Below are 23294 nucleotides of genomic sequence, written 5' to 3'. Positions count from 1 at the left end.
TATTTATTTCAATAATTTCAAAATGCAGCATCTTTGTGACAATATCATAAGATACTACATCAACAGTGAATTTATACCACCCTCCATTGAATGAGACATTTTTACTCCCTATCTCTAGAATAAAATACTTCTTTCATTAAAAACTAAGTATAGGCAGGCCGGGCATGGTGGCTCATGCCTGTAATCCCAGCACTTTGGGAGGCCGAGGTGGATGGATCACGAGGTCAGGAGATCAAGACCATCCTGGCTAACACGGTGAAACCCCATCTCTACTACAAATACAAAAAATTATCCAGGCGTGGTGGCGGGCGCATGTAGTCCCAACTACTCGGGAGGCTGAGACAGGAGAATGGCGTGAACCCAAGAGGCAGAGGTTGCAGTAACCTAAGATCGCACCACTGCACTCCAGCCTGGGTGACAGAGCGAGACTCCGTCTCAAAAAAAAAAAAATATATATATATATATATAAATAAAAACTAAGTATAGGCTGGGTACGGTGGCTCACCACCTGTAATCCTAGCACTTTGGGAGACTGAGGCAGGCACATCACTGAGGTCAGGAGTTCAAGACCAGCCTTGCCAACATGGTGAAACTCTGTCCCTACTAAAAATACAACAAAGAGCCAGGCATAGTAGTGCACTCTTGTAATCCCAGCTACTCGGAGGCTGAGGCACGAGAATCGCTTGAACCTGGGAGGCGGAGGTTGCGGTGAGCCAAGATTGTGCCACTACACTCCAGCCTGGGTGACAGACTGAGACTCTGTCTCAAAAATATATATATATAGTTTTTAAAATATTTTATTGTCAAGTAACAGGTACTAATTAAAATATCTTTTATTTGTTTACCAAAATTGATTGTTTTTTAACTTGGACAACATGGTGAGACTCCATTTGTTGGAGTCTCGCTGTGTTGCCAGGCTGGAGTGCCATGGCACAATCTCACTGCAACCTCCACCTCCCAGGTTCAAGGGATTCTCCTGCCTCAGCCTCCCAAGTAGCTGGGACTACAGGCGCCTGCCACCACGCCCGGCTGATTTTTTTTTGTATTTTTGTTAGAGATGGGGTTTCACCATATTGGCAACTCCTGACCTTGTGATCTGCCCGCCTCGGCCTCCCAAGTGCTAGGATTACAGGCGTAAGCCACCACGCCCAGCCTCTTTTTTTTTTTTTAAAGAGAGGGTTTGTTGTTTTTTTTGCTTCTGCCTTCAGGTGCTAGTATGTTTGTTTGTTAGTTTGTCAGTGTGAGCTGTCTGCATGCCAGGCACATGGGACAAGGGCTTTCAGACATCCTCGTGGTTAATTCTTAATGCTGAGGTGATGGCAGCATCATTCATATTTACAGATAAGTCAATTAAGTCTGAAGAGATTAAGTAATTTGCCTGTAATTTAACAGTCAGTCAGGACAGAGCCAGGATTTGAATCCAAGTCTGTTAAACTTGAAAGCTCACATAGTGACCACTTAACACCTTCTGTGCTCTCTGTTTATTATCATGCTCTATTTCTTCTTTCCCCCTTTTCCCTTAGCCAGCCACAATATAGAACTGAATTATATGTTGTATTATTAGTTTTATTTTTAATATACCTCTGTATTTCCTGGGGCTTTAAAATTATTATTTTGAGGCTCTATGCAGTGGTTCACACCTGTAACCCCAGCACTTTGGGAGACTGAGGCAGGAGTATCACTGAAGGCCAGGAGTTCAAGACTAGCCTGGGCAACCAAGTGAGACCCTGTCTCTACAAAAAAATTATTTTCAGAATAAATAGAATGCTTACTACCTCTTTAAAAAAGAAAAACTAATTTAGGTTTCTTTTACTTGTACACCAAGTCCATTATTTTACCTATATAGAATGTTTAAGGTTAAGGATGTAAAGAATTCAATTCAACGAGTATTTGACCACCTATTATGGCCAAGCACTAACTTAGTCTAGTGTTACAATCAGTACATGATTCATTTCTACTTAAGAAATGTATTTAAATTCTGACACTCTTGCTTTGTTTAAACTGCAAAGCAAACTAGATTTCTGTATTTGAAAAGAGGTGCTTCTGAAATGTGTCCAAAATAAATTTACTGGCAGATGAAGGTATTCAGACAGATGAGTGAAGGGTTCCCCTCAAAGTGTTGTCTTGTAAATTACTGTCTGGGACCAGCAAATGGTTTTTCTGTTCTTTGTCAGGTCCAATAAAACGCTGGCTGATTCTCTGGATAATGCGAACGATCCCCACGATCCCATTGTGAACAGGCTGCTGCGCTCCATGGCCACGCAGGCCATGTCCAATGCTCTGTATTTCTCCACGGGATCCTGCGCGGAGGAGGAGTTCCATCATTACGGTGAATCATACCATGTTCCTATGTGTCGCTATAACTTTGTGCTAGTTATTTTTAAAGATCTTTTGTTTATTTTGATCTTTTGCTTTCTTTTTGAAGGTCTTGCATTAGATAAATATACCCACTTTACTTCTCCAATAAGAAGATATTCAGATATTGTAGTACACCGCTTGTTAATGGCTGCCATTTCAAAAGATAAGAAAATGGAAATTAAGGGAAATTTGTTCAGCAACAAAGATCTTGAGGAATTATGCAGACATATCAACAACAGAAACCGAGTAAGAGAGAATTTCAAGATTCTCTTACCTGTCATCTCTTGCTAAGAAAATATCAGCTTTATTGTGTAGTACAGTGAAGTATCATACATTCTAGCAAATTAAATTCTAGAATTATTCTAACCAGTGCTTCCAGAACGTTTGTAGATGTTCTCAGGTAACTTGTGGATTTGGGAGATTTGACGGTAGATTATTAGATTTTTTTTTTCCAAAAGGCGGAAGTGTAAAGATTCAAGCAACACATAAAGATATGATGACAGAAGTCAGGCGCGGTGGCTCATGCCTGTAATCCTAGCACTTTGTGAGGCCAAAACGGGCGGATCACTTGAGGTCAGGAGTTTGAGACCAGCCTGACCATTATGGTGAAACCCTGTCTCTACAAAAAATACAAAAATTAGCCTGGTGTGGTGGCATATGCCTGTAGTCCCAGTTGCTTGGGAGGCTGAGGCAGGAGAATCGCTTGAACCCAGGAGGTGGAGATTACAGTGAGCCGAGATCGCACCACTCCACTCCAGCCTGGATGACAGAATTGAGACTGTGTCTCAAAAAAAAAAAAAAAAAAGATATGAAGACAGAGAAACATCTCACCTGTTATCTTACCACCCAGAGCTAACAATTAATGATTCTAGACACTGCTAACATTTTTATTTATAAAACTATCAGCCAGGCGCGGTGGCTTGCGCCTGTAATCCCAGCACTTTGGGAGGCTGAGGCGGGCAGATCTCGAAGTCAGGAGATAGAGACCATCCTGGCTAACACGGTGAAACCCCATCTCTACTACAAATACAAAAAATTAGCCAGGCGTGGTGGCAGGCGCTTATAGTCCCAGCTACTCAGGAGGCTGAGGCAGGAGAATGGCCTGAACTCGGGAGGCGGAGCTTGCAGTGAGCCAACATCACACCACTCCAGCCTGGGCAACAGAGCGAGACTCTGTCTCAAAAAAAAAAAAAAATCATACCATGCCTGCTGTTTGAAATCTGCTTTTTTCATGTAATCCAACTGTTATAGATAGCACAGCATGTTACATCATTGTTTTGGAGCTGCTTTCTATTCTATTTCATATTACCAGTTGCTACAAGATTGCACAGCATAGAACTAGACCACCGGGTAATGCAGGAAATTGGAAACTACCTAAATCTTTAATGTAATTTTCTATATCCAGTGGTATAGTTGTCTGCTGTGCAATGTTGTAGCACTAGCCATGTGGGCTACCTAAATTTAATTAAAATTAAAACTTGAAATTTGGTTCCTCAGTCACACTGCCAACATTGCACACGCTCAGTGGCCACTTGTGGTTAGTGGCTACATATTAGGCAACACAGATAGAGAGCATTTCTGTCATTGCAGAAAGTTCTGTTGGGCAGCACTGTTCTAAGCAATCAAATTTACAACCATCCTTATGGATACACTTATACAGACATTTCAGATGATTGTCTGGAAAAATTCCTATAAATGGAATTGCTGAGCCGAAAGGTGTGCACGCATAAATGAAATTTTGATAGGCCGGGTGCAGTGGCTCATGACTGTAATCCCAACACTTTTCAAGGTCAAGGCCGGTGGATCACTGAGTTCAGGAGTTCGAGACCAGTCTGGCCAACGTGGTGAAACCCCGTTACTACTAAAAATACAAAAATCAGCCAGGCATGGTGGTGCACGCATGAACCCGGGAGAATCACATGAACCCGGGAGGTGGAGGTTGCAGGGAGCCAAGATCACGCTATTGCACTCCAGCCTAGGCGACAGAGTGAGACTCCATCTTCAAAAAAGAAAAAGAAACTCTGAAACATATTACTAAATTGTCTTCCTTACCAGTAGTGCTAATTTAGACTTCCACCAATAGGGTTTTCGTAGGACAGGCTTGAAAAGAAAGGCTGGCCGGGCGCGGTGGTGCACACTTGTAATCCCAGCACTTTGGGAGGCCGAGGTGCGCAGATCTTGAGGTCAGGAGATCGAGACCATCCTGGCTAACACAGTGAAACCCCATCTCTACTAAAAATACAAAAAAAAAATTATCCAGGCGTGGTGGTGGGCGCCTGTAGTCCCAGCTACTTGGGACGCTGAGGCAGGAGAATGGTGTGAACCTGGGAGGCGGAGCTTACAGTGAGCCAAGATCGTGCCACTGCACTCCAGCCTGGGCTACAGAGCGAGACTCCGTCTCAAAAAAAGAAAAGAAAAGAAAGAAATGGCACGTAAGACATATGTGATACTTTTCCTGTACCCAAGGTGGACATGACTCAAATTTGCTGACCTCTAATTTCATGAACTATAAATGGGTTTCATTTTATAAAATAATTCATTTTCTAAGACATTTTTGAGGAGATGATACTAGATGGTTAAGTTCCCACAAAAAGTAATTTAATTTCATAATAGAGAACAATTTTTATGTTAATAGTTTCATAGATTCTCACATTTGAATATGAATTTCATTTCTTCGGGGAATGCCAGGGGAGTGTTATAATACTTTGGAGTTGTGCTTCTTACAGGCAGCACAGCATTCTCAGAAGCAGTCTACTGAGCTCTTCCAGTGCATGTACTTCAAAGACAAAGACCCTGCCACCGAGGAGCGTTGCATATCTGATGGAGTTATTTATTCAATTAGAACAAATGGTGTGCTTGTATTTATACCAAGGTATGTTACATCTAATGCAATGGTGCATAACAAATCCTCGGTAAAGTGTAGAACACAAACTGTACATAGATACAGTTTATTAAGATATTTAAGCAACTAGTTATATGTACATAATGTAACATATAATTCAGTATATAAATGTGAAGATTGGAGGCCGGGGTGGCTCACGCCTATAATCCCAGCACTTTGGGAGGCCAAGTGGGCAGATCGCCTGAGGTCAGGAGTTCGAGACCAGCCTGGCCAACATGGTGAAACCCCGTCTCTACTAAAAGTACAAAAATTAGCTGGGCGTGGTGATGCGTGCCTGAAATCCCAGCTACCTGGGAGGCTGAGGCAGGAGAATCACTTGAACCCAGGAGGCAGAGGTTGCAGTGAGCCAAGATCGTGCCACTGCACTCCAGCCTGGGTGATAGAGCAAGAATCTGTCTCAAAAAAAAAAAAAGTGAACATTGGAATGTGTGTATATATACACATCTATATCCAATTTAGGGTCTTTCTTATCTAACAAAATACTTTGTTTCCATCTGCTAAGGTTAGGAAATAAATACTTGGAGGTAAACCACAGGAAACGTAATTTGTTTTTAATCTAGGAGAAAAACTAGTATTCTAGATAAGCATACAAGACCTGTGCACTAAGAATACATTGTCTCTGGATTTATATTCTGGTCATAATATAGGTTTGGGATTAAAGGTGCTGCTTATCTAAAAAATAAAGATGGTTTAGTCATCTCATCTGGCCCAGATAGCCGTTCTGCATGGAAACCAGGATCCCTTCAACGATGTCAAAACAAAATTACCTCTACTACAACAGATGGGGAATCTGTTACATTCCATTTGTTTGACCATGTAACCGTAAGTCTGTATTTCTATTAAGTATTATTAATATTTAAAATGTAAGGAACAAATAATGTGATTTAGTAATATGTATTTTCTTCTCTATGCTAGGTAAGAATATCCGTACAGGCCTCACGTTGCCATTCTGATACAATCAGACTTGAAATAATTAGTAACAAACCATACAAGATAACAAATACAGAACTTACTCAGAGCTCCCCCTTGCTGAAGAGTGAGTTAGTGAAAGAAGTAACTAAATCTATGGAAGAAGCTCAGCTTGCCCAAGAAGTCAAAGTAAACATCATTCAGGAAGAGTATCAAGAATATTGCCAAACAAAGGGAAGGAGCCTATATACACTTCTAGAGGAGATACGGGACCTAGCTCTCCTGGATGTTTCAAACAATTATGGAATATGAAAGGCTCTTACTTCACTAAGAGCTGTCATATGTGAATGTTTTACAGTCTTTCAAACTTAACATTTAATGTGTGTCACTCGGTGCTCTAGTCGATCAGGACTGGGTAACTATTTCACATATATGTAAAATGTTCTCAGCCGGGCACGGTGGCTCACACCTGTAGTCCCAGCTACTTGGGAGGTGGAAGCAGGAGAACTGCCTGAACTCACGAGGAGGAGGTTGCAGTGAACTGATATCACGCCACTGCATTCCAGCCTGGGCAGCAGAGCAAGACTCCATCTCAAAAAAAAGTTCTCTCATTCATTAAAGTTGCATTAAATAAAGTATAATTAGGTCACTATGGAAACTGAGTTTTCAGTAATGAGTGGACAGTAAGTGGTGGCTCTGCAGATTGCTAGCCCCTTTCTAATAGTTTAATAAACCCAAAATTATTGGTTATCTTGTCTCCAATCAGTTCTTTCAAATGTTTTATTTTTCCAGTAATTACATTTGGATCATAGGCCCCTCTGACATCTGTCAGGTAATTTTCAGTCACTTTCAGATAATAAGACTTAGTCCTGAGTCCACCTCTCCGCTTAAAACTCCTATTTCATATTTGACTCAGTCCTTCCCTGCTGTCTCCAGTACTAGTTGGGAATAGGACACAGGGCAGGTGGTAAGGTGCAGGTAAAGTTCTGTCACAGGCCTCCCTTCCCACCCTCCCACTTTGATGAGGTGCGTTGGCCTTCCCCTTGTTGGAAACTCGTTACTTTGCCAGCAAACACTCCACTAGAAAAATTAACTCTTGGCCAAGCACGGTGGCTCACACCTATAATCCCAGCACTTTGGGAGGCCGAGATGGGTGGATCACAAGATCAGATCAAGACCATCCCGGCCAACATGGTGAAACCCCATCTCTACTAAAAATACAAAAATTAGCCTTGTTTGCTGGCAGGCCCCTGTAATCCCAGCTACTCGGGAGGCTGAGGCAGAGAATTGCTTGAACCTGGGAGGCGGAGGTTGCAGTGAGCCAAGATCGCGCCACTGCTGTTCAGCCTGGGCGACAGAGTGAGTCTCTGTCCCAAAAAAAAAAAAAAAAAAAAAGAAAGGAAGAAAGAAAAAAAATTAACTCTTCTTTCTCAGTAATGTAGTTTGTGAAGGTAGACAAGCCTGAACAGGTCCTCCTGAGGAAGCAGTTTCTATAGGCATTGGTGGCACCTTGAAACTGCTCTCCATCTTCTAGCTGATCCCCTATTGGCTGCAGTTAGCCACAATCCTCCTAATGCACATGCCTCTTGCCCCATCCTCGTGGCAGTTCCCAGCAGGCCCACAAACTGACTCCCTGACCCCCATCCCAGATGTTCTCCTTGTGCTCACCTTCCTGGCTTTTCCATCAAACCATCTTTGTCACTCCCTGTCCCCACCTGGAGTCAGAAAGCCTGAAAAGAAGATGCCTGTCTGTCCTGGCTTTGTAGATTGAAGCCACTCTAGCACCATCACTCTGCCCTTTCCCCAAGGGAAAAGACAGTGAGAGGCCAAGTGCCACAGAAGATCACTTGAGGCCAGGAGCCCAGGACCAGCCTGGTCAACAGAGTGAGACACCATCTCTACAAAAATTAAAACATTAGCCAGGCATGGTAGTACATGTCTGCAGTCGTAGCTACTTGGGAAGCTAAGGCAAGAGGATTGCTTGAGCCCCAGGAGTTTGAGGCTGCAGTGAGTTAGGAGTGGGCCACTGTATTCCAGCCTGAGTGACAGTGAGACGGACACACACACACACACAAATAGTGGCGGGGGGCCGGGGGTAGGGGTGAGGGAGTGGGGTGGGAGAGCCTTTCCTAACACTAACCTTTCTTACTTGTAACTGCCCCCTCTACCTGGCAGGAAGAACTCCAATCAGGTGTTCTCACGATTTGGCCCTAACGCCTCTAGTCTCAAAATCAGCATTCCTAAAATCTTCCTTAACCTCAATCTTATTTCTGTATCATTATTGTACATGCGCTTCCCAATACTGGGAATCTCCTCCACCAAAAGCAAAGTCTTTCCTGTGAATCCTACCTAGATGCTATGTTCCCCATGATACTTTGCAAGTTTCACTCCAACTAGTCAGTAAGTTGCCAAAAAGCATTCTTTGAACTACCCTAGCACCTATGAGGGTCAGGCAATGTATTAGCCTTTCATGTGACCTTTTAACTATTAAAGTAACTCCTTAAAAAACATGTAAAAACCTTGTATTTACCAAAAGTGTAAACTGCAGAACTAAATAGCAATGAAAAACACCCATAAAGCCTGTAGATTGTTTTTAAGATAATTTTTACTTCTTTTAAAAAATTGACATTAATATTGAATATATGTACATCTTAAAACTTCACCCAGGCTGGGCGCGGTGGTTCACGCCTATAATCCCAGCACTTTGGGAGGCCAAGGGGGCCGGATTACCTGAGGTTAGGAGTTCGAGACCAGCCTGGCCAACATGGTGAAACCCTGTCTCTACTGAAAATACAAAAATTAACCGGGCGTGGTGGTACATGCCTGTAATCCCAGCTACTTGGGAGGCTGAGGCAGAATTGCTTGAGCCCAGGAGGTGGAGGCTGCAGTGAGCCAAGATTGTGCCACTGCACTCCAGCCTGGCTGACAGAACGAGATTCTGTCAAAAAAAAAAAAAAACTTCACCCAGACTATTCTGAGCACACTGTCCATGGGTTAACCCTGTTTTGCAAGGAGCAGTAAACAACAGAAACAAAACCTCCAAACTTAGTGAAAACAAGGCATTCAATGACAGACCAGCAGCAGGAACTCCTTATTACCTACTAATCATTTTATGAAGAAATATCTATATAAAAACGAACACTAAAGAGAACAAATAGATTTAACTAAAGTGACAAGCATAATTATAAATAAATACCAGATTACCAGATTTTAAACAATAATCTGTAAAAGTTTTACTACCTAAGGATTTTCACTCCAAGAAGAAAAAATACATAGTAATGCCAAGCTTGCAGGATGATGACTTAACAGATACATTTTCTCTTAATGGAAACTTATCTAGCTTCAGTAATATTTCTGGATGTAGCATCAAGTTGCTGTTGCACATTTTTAAAAGACTGGTCCAGCAGTGTTTCCTCTAATTTTAATTCCTCCTCTTCATTTAAAGTATTAGCAATAGCATCATTACATGGATTGTCTAGAATGTCTTCGTTTAATCCATTTGACTCGTCCTTTTGATCCTCATCAGTATTAACCTCTTCAACCATGTGTGCCCTGGCTGTATTCATTAACATATCTGAAAGAAATCATACCATTATTATTCATTATAAGTACCCGACCCATTCTTACCGCATAAGTACAAACCTCTTCAAAAACTTAGTTTAGTAAAATGAAATCTATGATCACTTAATGTTAATTATGATCACTTTCTTCTAAATACACTTTTTTTTTTTTGAGATGGATTCTCGCTCCGTCACCTTGGCTGGAGTGCAATGGAGCAATCTGGGCTCACTGCAACCTCTGCCGGGTTCAAGCGATTCTCCTGCCTCAGCTTCCCGAGTAGGTGAGATTACAGGTGCCCACCACCACCTGTAATTAGCCACACGGCTAATTTTTGTATTTTTAGTAGAGACAGGGTTTCACTATGTTGGACAGACTGGTCTTAAACTCCTGACCTCAGGTGATCTGCCAGCCTCAGGCTCCCAAAGCCCTAGGATTACAGATGTAAGATACCACGCCTGGCCTATAAACCCATTTTTATACAATTAAGATCCATTTTAAATGCAAGAGAGGCCAGGCCCAATATCAACAATTTGGGAGGCTGAGGTGGGAGGATCACTGGAGCTCAGGAGTTCAGAACCAGCCTGGGCCACATAGTGAGACCCCATGTCAACAAAACATCAAAAAAAAAAAAAAATTAGCTGGGTATGATGGCAAACTGTGACCGTGCCACTGTACTCCAGCCTGGGTGACAAGGTGAGACCCTGTAACCAAAAAACAAAAAAAGCAAAATGGTTTTAAATGTTATTAAATTCACACTCTTAGATCATAGTCAAATGTAACTGTTCTTATTCAAAATCAAAACTATTATTGGCTGGGCACAATAGATCATACCTGTAATCTCAGCACTTTGGGAGGCTGAGGCAGGCAGATCACTCAAGGTCAGGAGTTCAAGACCAGTCTGGCCAATACGGTGAAACCCTGCCTCTACAAAAAATATAAAAATTAGCCAGACGTGGTGGAGCACACCTGTAATCCCAGCTACTAGGGAGGCTGAGACAGGAGAATTGCTTGAACCTAGAAGGCAGAGGTTGCAGTGAGCCGAGATCAGCAACTGCACTCCAGCCTGGGCAACAGAGCGAGGCCCCATCTAAAAACAAAAATCATAACTACTAGAAAGAGGTCCAATAAAAACCAAATGCATTTAAGTTTTATATCAGAGTGATCCATAAGAAACTTTAAAGTACTTATTTCCATTTGGACAAATTTTAAGTTGTGTATGATAAACAGAGGTAAGCTTTAAATACCAATTGCCAGGTATACTTGATATTGACAGCAAGGAAGCCACTGCCATCAAAAAAATGCTATCTTCATATAATGTTTCACATGGTACTAATAAAACATCCATTTATAAAGAAAAAGTAAATTGGCTGGGCGTGGTGGCTCACGCCTGTAATCCCAGCACTTTGGGAGGCTGAGGCAGGCGGCGAGGTCAGGAGATCGAGACCATCCTGGCTAACACGGTGAAACCCCATCTCCACTAAAAATACAAAAAATTAGCCAGGCATGGTGGCGGGCACCTGTGGTCCCAGCTACTCTGGAGGCTGAGGCAGGAGAATAGTGTGGACAAAGGAGGCAGAGCTTGCAGTGAGCCGAGATCGTGCCACTGCACTCCATCCTGGGCGACAGAGCAAGACTCTGTCTCAAAAAAAAAAAAAAAAAAGTAAATTCAGCCGGGTGCAGTGGCTCATGCCTGTAATCTCAGCACTTTGGGAGGCTGAGGCGGGCAGATCACGAGGTCAGGAGTTCAATACCAGCCTGGCCAACATAGTGAAACCCCATCTCTACTAAAAATACAAAAATTAGCCAGGCGTCACAGCATGCACTTGTACTCCTAGCTACTTGGGAGGCTGAAGCAGAGGAACTGCTTGAACCCAGGAGGCAAAGGTTGCAGTGAGCTGAGATCACGCCACTGCACTCTAGCCTGAGATATAGAGCAAGACTCCATCTAAAAAAAGAAAAGAAAAAGTAAATTCATCTTAATTGAAAAGAAAAAAAAAGGTAGCCAAAATAATTTTCACTTGAAAATTTTAATATATTGGGTGAAACTTCTTTTACAACATGGAATCTAGTTCTTCTTCTTCTTCTTCTTCTTCTTTTTTTTTTTTTTTGGTAGAGACAGGGTCTCACTATGTTGCCCAGGCTGGTCTTGAACTCCCGGGCTCAAGCGATCTGCCCGCCTCAGCCTCCCAAAGTGCTGGGATTACAGGCAAGAGCTAGTGTGCTGGGCCTATAATTCTTATTTTTCCATTTTGAAAGGAAAAACTGAATTGGAAATTGAGAAAGATACACACAATCCTGCTTACTTCATTGAAAACCAACTTGCAATTCTTTCTAAATATAATTTTAACAAATTTGGTTATGTAGTTTCCAAATCCACAATCTCTGTTAAAAACAGCATATTCAGGCCAGGTACACTGGCTCACACCTGTAATCCCAGCACTTTGGAAGCCCAATGCTGGAGGATTGCTTCAGACCAGAAGTTCAAGGCTGCAGTGAGTCAAGATCACACCACTGCACTCCAGCCTGGGTGACAGATTGACACTGTTTCTAAGAATAGTAATAACAATTTTTTTTAAATAAAGCAATTTTTCAGCCAGTTTTAGAAGTGAGAAGGGAATGCTACAGATAAGCAAATTAAACAGCTACTTTAAAAGAACAACTCACAACCAAGTGACAAAACACAAGCAAAAGCATTTTTTTTTTTTTTTTTGGTCGGGGGAGAGGAGTCTTGCTCTGTCACCCAGGCTGGAGTGCAGCGGCCCTGATCTCAGCTCACTTCAACTTCCGCTTCCCAGGTTCAAGCGATTCTCCTGCCTCAGCTCCCGAGCAGCTGGGATTACAGGCAGGCACACACCACCATGCCCAGCTAATTTTTGTATTTTTAGTAGAAATGGGGTTTCACCACGTTGGCCAGGATGGTCTCGATCTCCTGACCTTGTGATCCACCCTCCTCGGCCTCCCAAAGTATTAGGATTACAGGCGCGAGCCACCACGCCCGGCCTCTTCTTTTTTTTTTTTTTTTTTTTTGAGATGGAGTTTTGCTCTTATTGCCCAGGCTGGAGTACAATGGGTTGATCTCAGCTCACTGCAACCTCCACCTCCTGGATTCAAGCAATTCTCCTGCCTCAGCCTCCCAAGTGACTGGGATTACAGGTGCACACCACCATGCACAGTTAATTTTTGTATTTTTAGTAGAGACAGGGTTTCACCATGTTGGCCAGGCTGGTCTTGAACTCCTGACCTTGGGTGATCCGTCCACCTTGGCTTCCTAAAGTGCTGGGATTACAGGCGTGAGCCACTGCACCTGGCCTTTTTTTTCTTTATGTATTATTATAATTACTGTCCTAAAGGTAATAGTATATGACACATGCTTTAAGGAGTCAGGGAAGAATAAGTTTATCAAGAATTTAAAATCAATTTTAAGTGATTACAATATTTTTTTCTTTTCAAGAGTCTTAGTCAGTCACCCAGGCTGGAGTGTAGTGGCACGATCTTGGCTCACTGCAATCTCCACCTTCTTGATTCAAGTGATTCTTGTACCTCAGTCTCCGGAGTAACTGGGATTACTGGTGTGCACCACCACGCCTGGCTAATTTTTGTAATTTTAGTAGAGATGGGGTTTCACCATGTTGGCCAGGCTGGTCTCGAACTCCTGACCTCAGGTGATCTACCCACCTTGGCCTCCCAAAGTGCTGAGATTACAGGCATGAGCCACCGCGCCTGGCCAGGTGATTAAAATAAATTTTTAAGAGGTACTCAGCTATCTAGAAAACCATCCTGAATTCATTTATTCTTTGAGAAACACATACATTCTCTCCCTCCTCTCTCACACACAGTCTCTAAAATATACATAAACTTAATATCACACTTTTCCACTCCTACAAGTATTTTATTTTGGGGGCTAGCAGAGATGTTAAAATATCTAACATGTCCTTGATATATTAATGGTAGCACATAAAATTTGGCATAAAATTTACCATTTTCTAGGGACTGACTATTACTCAGCAGCTTTGCCTGCCTTCTTTCCAAGGCCAGTTGTTTATTTCTCTCAATTCTTTGTTGTTGCTCTTCTGTTAGGCTTCTACTTGACTCAGAAGTAAATATCTCACTTTCAGATGAGTTTGTCAGAAAGGGATCTAATTCAGTAGCATTTACATCATGTTCATTATTTTCCGCAACTTCATCTGCAATAGAAAAGAAATAGTATATCTGCAGTGTTAGACTAGAGAAGGGCGTCTCATTGAAAAAGGATTTAAAGTGGCAGGGAGCCAGACCTGAAGAAACAATTTGTGAGGTATAAGAATGTTGTGAAAACATGCTTGATTCAATTAAATAAGAAATATTTATAATTCAGTTTAAAGAGACACGTTAAGTCAAATGAAAATACACTTTAAAATATGCATGAAGGCCGGGCACGGTGGCTCACGCCTGTAATCCCAGCACTTTGGTAGGCCAAGGCGGGCGGATCACGAGGTCAGGAGTTCAAGACCAGCCTGGTCAACGTGGTGAAACCCCATCTCAACTAAAAATACAAAAAAATTAGCTAAGCACGGTGGCACATGCCTATAATCCCAGCTACTCGGGAGGCTGAGGCAGGAGAATTGCTTGAACCGGGACCTGGGAGGCGGAGGTAGCAGTGAGCAAGATCGCACCACTGTATTCTAGCCTAGGCTACAGAGCAAGACTCTGTCTCAAAAAAAAAAAAAAAAAAAAAAAAAGAAAAGAAAGGAAAGGAAACAAAAAGTTCTTGGTTGTAATTAGAAATATTTTATACTTGGCCTAATCAAAGAACTTAAGGAATCCAAACCATATTCTTGTTCTACATTAAACCAACACATTTCAATAGTTTCCCAGTGACTATATGGGAAAAGATAATTTTATTTTATTTTTTGAGATGGAGTTTCGCTCTTGTAACCCAGGCTGGAGTACAATGGCTTGATCTTGGCTCCCTGCAACCTCCACCTCCCAGGTTCAAGTGATTCTCCTCCATCAGCCTCCCAAGTAGCTGGGATTACAGGCGCCTGCCACCATGCCCAGCTAATTTTTGTATTTTTAGTAGAAACAAGGTTTCACTATGTTGACCAGGCTGGTCTCAAATTCCAGACCTGAGGTGATCCACCTGCCTCAGCCTCTCAAAGTGCTGAGATCACAGGCATGAGCCAATGCACCCGGCCAGTAAAAGGTAAGTTTATATAGAACATTATCTTTTGTAGAGTTAAACACTGACAAATGAAAAAAGAAATTTAAAAATCTATGGACATATTTCCAAATGAATTTCTTTTTAAATTCAGTATGGTCTACATTATAAGTAATAAATTCTTAAAGCCCTCTAAACCAGTTAACTCAAGGTAGGATGTCCCCAAAATGATCCACAGTGGTATGAAAGTAAATAATAGATCTTCCATTTATATTTCATTTAGAATTAAGAAGAACTATGTTTTACTAACATATTTAAAATAAGACCAGCAGTTGTTAACTGTCCCTTGTCCTTATGACAGTTACTGTCTGATCTGTGAGCCACTCTATAAAAGGGTGGAGAATGGGGACCCTACTCACTTTACAATACTGTAAAAGGGTGGAGAATGGGGACCCTACTCACTTTACAATTTCAGATATACAGCTGTTTCTGATTGCCCAGTCAAATAAACTTACGGATTTCATCTTACTTTAACCAAACAACCCCAACCAAATGCACAAGTGTTAGGTTAAAAAGATTCTACAAAATAACAAAATGTAAGTAGAATAGAAGCACAAGCAAAATAAAAAAAAAAACAGCAGAGCTGACACTTTACCTTCTATCTACATCATTCATATTATGAAATTTAAAAAAAAGATAGGCCAGGCACGGTGGCTCAAGCCTGTAATACCAGCACTTTGGGAGGCTGAGACGGGCAGATCACGAGGTCAGGAGATCGAGACCATCCTGCTTAACACGGTGAAACCCCATCTCTACTAAAAAAATACAAAAAAGCTAGTCAAGCAAGGTGACGGGCGCCTGTAGTCCCAGCTACTTGGGAAGCTGAGGCAGGATAATGGCGTAAACCCGGGAGGTGGAGCTTGCAGTGAGCTGCGATCCGGCCACTGCACTCCAGCCTGGGTGACAGAGCGAGACTCCGTCTCAAGAAAAAAAAAAAAAAAAAGATAAACCCCATCACATCTGACAAGTTGGTCAAAAAATTCAAGTCACCATTTGAAACATGTCTTTATATATACTATGCTTGTTCTATGTATATATTATGCCTTGAAATATTAGCTAATTATAGAAGAACCATCACAATTAAAAAAACATTTAAGGGCTGGGTGCGGTGGCTCATGCCTGTAATCCCAGCATTTTGGGAGGCCGAGGCAGGCAGATCACAAAGACAGGAGATCAAGACCATCCTGGCTAACACGGTGAAACCCTGTCTCTTCTTTAAAAAATACAAAAATTAGCCAGGCATGGTGGCAGGCGCCTGTAGTCCCAGTTACTCAGGAGGCTGAGGCAGGAGAATGGCGTGAACCTGGGAGGCAGAGCTGGCAGGAAGCCGAGATCACGCCACTGCACTCCAGCCTGGGCGACAAGAGCAAGACTCAGTCTCAAAAAACAAACAAGCAAACAAAAAAACAAATATTTAAAACATAAAGACAGACCTTTACAATTATTTCAGTGAGAGATAAAAATCATATGATACTTAATTCAGCCCTTTACAATCAAACTCCCTTTTAAGGTTTCTTCTTTAATAGTGAAAAATGAAAAGCCACTTTTCCTTCCTGACATGGAAAACAAAAATGTAGCAAGAAACTAAAATGGCCTCCATTGTCAGGAAATACTGATACTGATATATGTAGGAAACATTGCTGAAGCAGTTAAGAAACAAGCATTGGGGCCACTTATGAGCCAGGCCCAGTGGCTCACACCTGTAATCCCAGCACTTTGGGAGGCTGAGGCAGGCAGATCACCTGAGGTCAGGAGTTCAAGACCAGCCTGACCAACATGGTGAAACCCTGTCTCTACTAAAAATACAAAAATTAGCCGGGCATGGTGGCGCATGCCTGTAATCCCAGCTACTCAGGAGGCTGAGGCAGGAGAATTGCTTGAACCAGGGAGGCAGAGGTTGTGGTGAGCCGAGATCATGCCATTGCACTCCAGCCTGGGCAACAAGGGTAAAACTCCATCTCAAAAAAAAAAAAAAAAACCCACTTATGAAACATATGGAGTTTTTAATGTGCTTCCTCTTACAGGGTTGCAGGATTCTAAATCAATAACAAAATACATAAATAACTACTTTTTTTTTGTTTTCTCAAGAGATGGGGTCTCACTCTGCCATCCAGGCTAGAGTACAGTGGCATGATCATAGCTCCCTCCAGCCTCAAACTCCATGGATTCAAAGGATCCTCCTGCCTCAGCCTTCTAAATAGCTGGGACTACAGGTGTTGACCACTCTGGTCCCTAACTTCTGGCTTCAAATGAACTCAAAGAACTAATTTTGACTGGGCAAGGTGGCTCACGCCTGTAATCCTGGCACTTTGGGAAATTGAGGCAGAAGGATTGCTTGAGAACAAGAGTTCAAGACCAACGTGACCAACACAGCAAGACTCCGTCTCTATTATAAAGAAAAGTGGAAAAAAAAAAACAACTACTTTTTATGAACCAAGAAAAGAAAGGTATCTTCAGTAATAGATGACCTATTTATATAAACAATATATTTTGTAAGAAGCAGCTGGTTCCTTTGAGTAGGATTAAAATGAGATTTAAAGCTGGGTGCAGCAGCTCATGCCTGTAATCCCAGCACTTTGGGAAACCAAGGTGGGAGGATCACATGGACCCAGGAATTTGAGACCAGCCTGCGAAACATAGGGAGACGCCGGCCAGGGGCGATGGCTCACACCTGTAATTCCAGCACTTTGGGAGGCTGAGGCGGGTGGATCACGAGGTCAGGAGATCGAGACCATCCTGGCTAGCACAGTGAAACCCTGTCTCTACTAAAAATACAAAAACTTAGCCGGGCGTGGTGGCAGGCACCTGTAATTTACTCGGAAGGCTGAGGCAGGAGAATGGCATGAACCCAGGAGGCAGAGCTTGCAGTGAGCAGAGATCCTGCCACTGCACTCCAGCCTGGGTGACAGAGCAAGACTCCGTCTCAAAAAAAAAAAGAAACATAGGGAGATCCTGTCTCTATAAAAAAGAAAACTTGGCCAGGCAGGTGGTGCACGCCAGTACTCCAAACTACTCAGGAGGCTGAGGTGGGAGGATTGCTTAAGCTCTGGAGGTCAAGGCTGCAGAGCTGTGATCATGCCACTGTGCTCCACTCTGGGTGACAGAGTGAGGCCCTGTCTCAAAAATAAATAATAAAAATGAAATGAAATTTTAAAAAATTAGAAGTACACATGAAATTCATTTACTGCAACATTCATTGGCAAGTGATTATGGCAAAGAAGCTAAAGCTAGAAATATTCAATGTGTTACAAGATGCCATCATTGTGGTCAAAACAAACTAAAACATAAGTAAACTATATAAAAATTAAAGGGAAATAAGTGCAATGCAAAAGGAAACAGCATGGGGGAGTCAGAAATGATGGGAGTGGGGATGCAACTATAACAGTGTAATGCGGAGGCTTCACTGAGTTGTCACTTGAGCACAGTTTGAAGAGTGTAAGACAGTGATGCAGACTTGAGGGGTACAAGGGAAGAGTGTTCCAGGCAGAGTACAACAATACAAAAGCCTTAGAATAGAAATGTGCCTGAAATGTCCAAGGAACAGCTGGAGGCCAAGCACAGTGGCTCACACCTGTAATCCCAGCACGTTGGGAGGCCAAGGCAGACTGTTTGAGGCCGGGAGATAGAGACCAGCCTGGGCAACATAGTGAGATCCTATCACTACAAAAATTAAATTTAGGTCAGGCGCAGTGGTTCACTGGCTCACGCCTGTAACCCTAGCACTTTGGGAGGCCAAGGCGGGTGAACCACCTGAGATCAGGAGTTTGAGACCAGCCTGGTCAACGTGATGAAACCCTGTTTCTACTAAAAATACAAAAATTAGCTGGGTGTGGTGGTGCGCACCTGTAATCCCAGCTACTGGGAGGCTGAGGCAGGAGAATTACTTGAACTCAGGAGGCGGAGGTTGCAGTGAGCAGAGATCACACCACTACACTCTAGCCCAGGCAACAGAATGAGACTCCTTCTCAAAAAAAAAAAAAAAAAAAAGTACATCGCAAATCAAAAAAAAAGTATAGAAGTAAATGTATTTAATCAACAAATAAAATGGTCAAAACATTTTTACTTTTGTGGTGCCTGATCAAAAAAATTTGGAGACTATTCTTTTAAGATACAAACGAAATATATCACACAACAAACAAAAATCTCAGATACAGTTCTCTTATTTGTATCCTGTATTTCAGCATGCTTGTAATTCTCTGAATGGTCCGTGTTAAATTATCTTTTTTTTTTTTTTGAGATGGAGTTTTGCTCATTTTGCCCAGGCTGGAGTGCAAATCGCACCATCTCAGCTCACTGCAACCTCCGCCTCCAGGGTTCAAGCAATTCTACTGTCTTAGCCTCCCGAGTAGCTGGGATTACAGGCATATGCCACCACGCCAGGCTAATTTTTTGTATTTTTTAGAAGAGATGGGGTTTCACCATGTTGGCCAGGCTGGTCTCGAACTCCTGACCTCAAGGGATCTGCCCGTCTTGGCCTCCCAAAGTGCTGGGATTACACGCATGAGCCACCATGCCAGGCCTTATCTTTTTTTTTTTTTTACTGCCATAGAATATGGAGCCTGAAATCCATGTTAATTTATACCTCTGCATAGGTGGCTCCCTCATTCAAAATCACCTCTGCCTGACCTCTACTGTTCATTCAAAATACTTTTTTTTTAAATTTATTTCTTCTTCCTCCCACCCCCAAATCAAAATTGTTCTGAATCCTCCTTTGTGAAGCTCTCCCTCCACCCCCAGGGACATGCAACTATCCTCTCCTTTGCATCCCACCCTGTGACCTACTCATACCTCTAATTATAACACCTACCACACTACTAGCAATGTTGTATGTCTGATTGATTCATTACTGTATTAGCCCACAAAGCGGCCTGATCTTAGTCACTTTTTTATCCTTGAGCTGTATTACATACCGGGCACCTCAAAAAGTAACCCAGTAGTATATGTGGTGGAATTTAGAACTGCAATAACTCATTCCTTTACATATACCCAGTCCTATGCCATCAATACATATTTTACTAAGAAATTTAAATCATGGATTATTTAAATCACATTCCTTCACATGTTTGGAAATAGTTTATAAATAACTTTAGGGAATTGTACATGGAACCTGTATTTTCTTCCACATCTGTTAAAAGTTTAAAAACGGCCAGGCGCGGTGGCTCAAGCCTGTAATCCCAGCACTTTGGGAGGCCGAGACGGGCGGATCACGAGGTCAGGAGATCCAGACCATCCTGGCTAACACGGTGAAACCCCGTCTCTACTAAAATTACAAAAAAAAACTAGCCGGGCGAGGTGGCGGGCGCCTGTAGTCCCAGCTACTCGGGAGGCTGAGGCAGGAGAATGGCGTGAACCCGGGAGGCGGAACCTGCAGTGAGCTGAGATCCGGCCACTGCACTCCAGCCCCGGCGACAGAGTGAGACTCCGTCTCAAAAAAAAGAAAAAAAAAAAAAGTTAAAAAACAAAAACAAACATGTATGGAGCCATCGCACAGAAAATCTGATAACTATACAGACCCTGTCGGCAGGAACCATCTGTTTTAATGTGTGTGACTGTCTATGGTTGCATTGTACAACTAACAATGCAATCAATACCAGGAACAGTCACATAGGTCTCACTAAAGTCCTATATCCGAGAGCTGCACTCTAAGTGAAATGCAAACTTTCATCATCAAATCATTCTGCCTAATTTCCCAGTACCACATAATCCAATGGTGCATGTGTATATGAACACTTTATCTTGATATATATTTTTATTAACAAGTGCTATATAGGATCAGTGGGTCACCAGAGTTCTCAAAAGTTCATATTCTACAACAAATTTGATATACAACAATCTAGATGTAGCAAGGCTTTTTTTTTTTTTCTTTTTTTGAGTTAGAGCCTCACTCTATCACCCAGGCTGGACTGCAGCAGCGCAATCTCGGCTCACGGCAACCTACACTTCCTGGATTCAAGTTAATTCTCCTGCCTCAGCCTCCTGAGTAGCTGGGATTACAGGCGTGAGCCTCCCCACACAGTTAATTTTTGTATTCTCAGTACAGATGGGGTTTCCCCATGTTGGTCAGGCTGGTCTCAAACTCCTGACCTCAAGTGAACTGCTCACCTCAGCCTCCCTGAAAGTGCTGGGATCATAGGTATGAGCCACCACGCCCAGCCCACTACCAAGGCATTTTAACATACCTATTTATCGTACTTTACCATACTTTAATTATATATTCAATATAGATTAAGGATCCAGTCCTATAATACTGCCTCCTCTAACTACTTCTATTCTTTCTTTTTTTTTTTTTTCTGACAAGGTCTCACCCTATTTATTGCCCAGGCTAGAGTACACTGGTGTGATCCTGGTTCACTGCAGCATTGAATTCCTGGGCTCAAGTGATCCTCCTGCCTCAACCCCCATGAGTAGCTAGGACAACAGGCATGCACCACCACATCTGATTAACTTTTTAAAAATTTGTGTAGATGGGATCTCACTAGGTTGCCCAGACTGATCTCCAACTCCAGGATTCAAGTAATCCTCCCTCCATGGCCTCCCAAAGTACTGGGGTTGATCCAAAGGTAGTGAGTTATCTCAATTCAGTCAGTTACAGATCAAACTCCTTGTTCTACTCTTTCCTCCCTTTTCACTACTGCACTTGACTAGTCTTTAAAAACAAATTAACAAGCCAGGCGCAGTAGCTCACACCTATAATCCCAGCACTTTGGGAGGCCAAGGTAGGTGGATCATGAAGTCAGGAGTTCAGAAACAGCCTGGCCAACATGGTGAAACCCTGTCTCTACTTAAAAAAAAAAAAAAAACTACAAAAATTAATGGGGCATGGTGGTGCGTGCCTGTGATCCCAGCTACTCGGGAGGCTGAGGCAGGAGAACTCCTTGAACCGGGACCTGGGAGACGGAAGTTGCAGTGAGCTGAGATTGTAACACTGCACTCTAGCCTGGGCTACAAAGTAAGACTCTGTCTCACACACACACACACACACACACACACACACAAAAAGTTGTTCAGGCACAGTATGGCTTGAGGTCAGGAGTGTGAGACCAGCCAAGGCAACGCAGGGAGATCCCCATCTTTACAAAAATTTAAAAATTAGCCAGGCGCAATGGTATGCACCTGTAGTCCCAGCTACTTCGGAGGCTGAGGTGGGAAGATCCCTTAAGCCCAGGAGCTGAAGGCTACAGTAAGCTATGATTGTGCTACTGCACTCCAAACTGGATAACAGAGCAAGATTCTGTCCCTAAACATGAAACAAAAAAGCAAAGTGCTGGGATTACAGGCATGAGCCACCACACCCTGCCTAGATCTATTTCTAAAAGCAAAATTGTTATAAAGTAGATAAACCTATATTCTTACCATTATTGCTAACAAAATCTTCATGTAAAATAGGGAGATCAAGTCGAATTCGTTTCAAACAGGTCTGAAAATGAAAAGAGATATTTATTTTTACCTCTTTACCAATAATGTTGGGGGGGGAAATAATTTGCTATTAGTTTTCCCTCTCTACCAAAAGAGATTCCAAAATGAACACTTTAAACAGTAATTTAGCCTCAGCTAAATCTATCCTACCATTTAGCATTATGAATGATATTTATAATCATCTCAACACTTACCTGAACTTCCTTTTTACTTCCCAGGTATTCAACTCTGTCAATAAAATCCTCAAACTGCAATTTAGGGAATAGCCTATGTGCCCAGTGCTCCATGTGTCTGATTAGCATCTTCAAGTCTTCAGCCTGACACATAAAAATAAAAATGCTAAACAGGAGTCTCATTCTCACAGCTGACCCTGTCAGCAAGTTTCAGAACTGAAAAGCTATGCCAAAATCACTGGGGTCATTTTGTATTTATAAGGTCAAAAAACTTATAAAAGGAAGTTTATTAATAAGAAAAATATTGGCCAGACACAGTTGTTCACGCCTGTAATCATAGCACCATGGGAGGCCTAGGGGGACAGATCACTTGAGCTAAGGGGTTTAAGGCCAGCCTGAAGCAACATGGTGAGACCCCATATCTTCTAAAAATACAAAATATAGCCAGGTGTGGTGGTACACACCTGTGGACCCAGCTATTCAGGTGGCTGAAGTGAGAGGATTGCCTAAACCTGGAGGGCAGAGGTTGCAGTGAGCTAAGTTCATACCACCGCACTCCAGACTAGGTGACAGTGAGATCTTGTATCAAAAAAAAAAAAGAGAGAGAGAGAGAGAGAGAAAATTATTAAGAACTTAGAGGATTGCAGTCTAAAAGAGTACTGGATACAGGTTTTTGTTTTGTTTTGTTTTGTTTTGTTTTTTTCAGAGAGAGCCTCACTCTCTCACCCAGGCTGAAGTGCAAGGGTGAAGTCTCGGCTCACTGCAACCTCTGCCTCCC

General features: G+C 42.5%; 2 protein-coding genes and 1 non-coding gene across 17 annotated transcripts in view; 1 reads left to right on the top strand and 2 right to left on the bottom strand.

The window, feature by feature from the left end:
• DIS3L (DIS3 like exosome 3'-5' exoribonuclease) overlaps positions 1–6919 on the top strand; it is a 43506-nt gene extending 36587 nt beyond the window's left edge. For all 8 annotated transcript variants that reach the window (XM_033189687.1, XM_033189686.1, XM_033189690.1 and 5 more), the window contains 5 exons: positions 2175–2329; positions 2426–2604; positions 5085–5230; positions 5908–6082; positions 6176–6919. In XM_033189687.1, the coding sequence (XP_033045578.1) occupies positions 2175–2329; positions 2426–2604; positions 5085–5230; positions 5908–6082; positions 6176–6481 (961 nt within the window). In that variant the 3' untranslated portion in view covers positions 6482–6919. The remainder of the gene's footprint in view (positions 1–2174; positions 2330–2425; positions 2605–5084; positions 5231–5907; positions 6083–6175) is intronic.
• Positions 6920–8756: 1837 nt separating this feature from the next.
• The window catches only part of TIPIN (TIMELESS interacting protein), a 54167-nt gene continuing 39629 nt past the window's right edge, over positions 8757–23294 (bottom strand). For all 8 annotated transcript variants that reach the window (XM_033189668.1, XM_033189669.1, XM_033189672.1 and 5 more), the window contains 4 exons: positions 22538–22660; positions 22281–22344; positions 13708–13914; positions 8757–9743 (listed from right to left, as the gene is read on the bottom strand). In XM_033189668.1, coding sequence (XP_033045559.1) covers positions 9502–9743; positions 13708–13914; positions 22281–22344; positions 22538–22660 — 636 coding nt within the window. In that variant the 3' untranslated portion in view covers positions 8757–9501. The remainder of the gene's footprint in view (positions 9744–13707; positions 13915–22280; positions 22345–22537; positions 22661–23294) is intronic.
• LOC117071899 lies at positions 20397–20531 on the bottom strand. Its single transcript, XR_004432624.1, has one exon.

This window comes from Trachypithecus francoisi, unplaced genomic scaffold, assembly GCF_009764315.1.
Source record: "Trachypithecus francoisi isolate TF-2019V2 unplaced genomic scaffold, Tfra_2.0 Lachesis_group3, whole genome shotgun sequence".
NCBI lineage: Eukaryota > Metazoa > Chordata > Mammalia > Primates > Cercopithecidae > Trachypithecus > Trachypithecus francoisi.
Note: the sequence above shows the minus strand (reverse complement) of the source record. Positions and strands in the feature narration are given on the sequence as shown.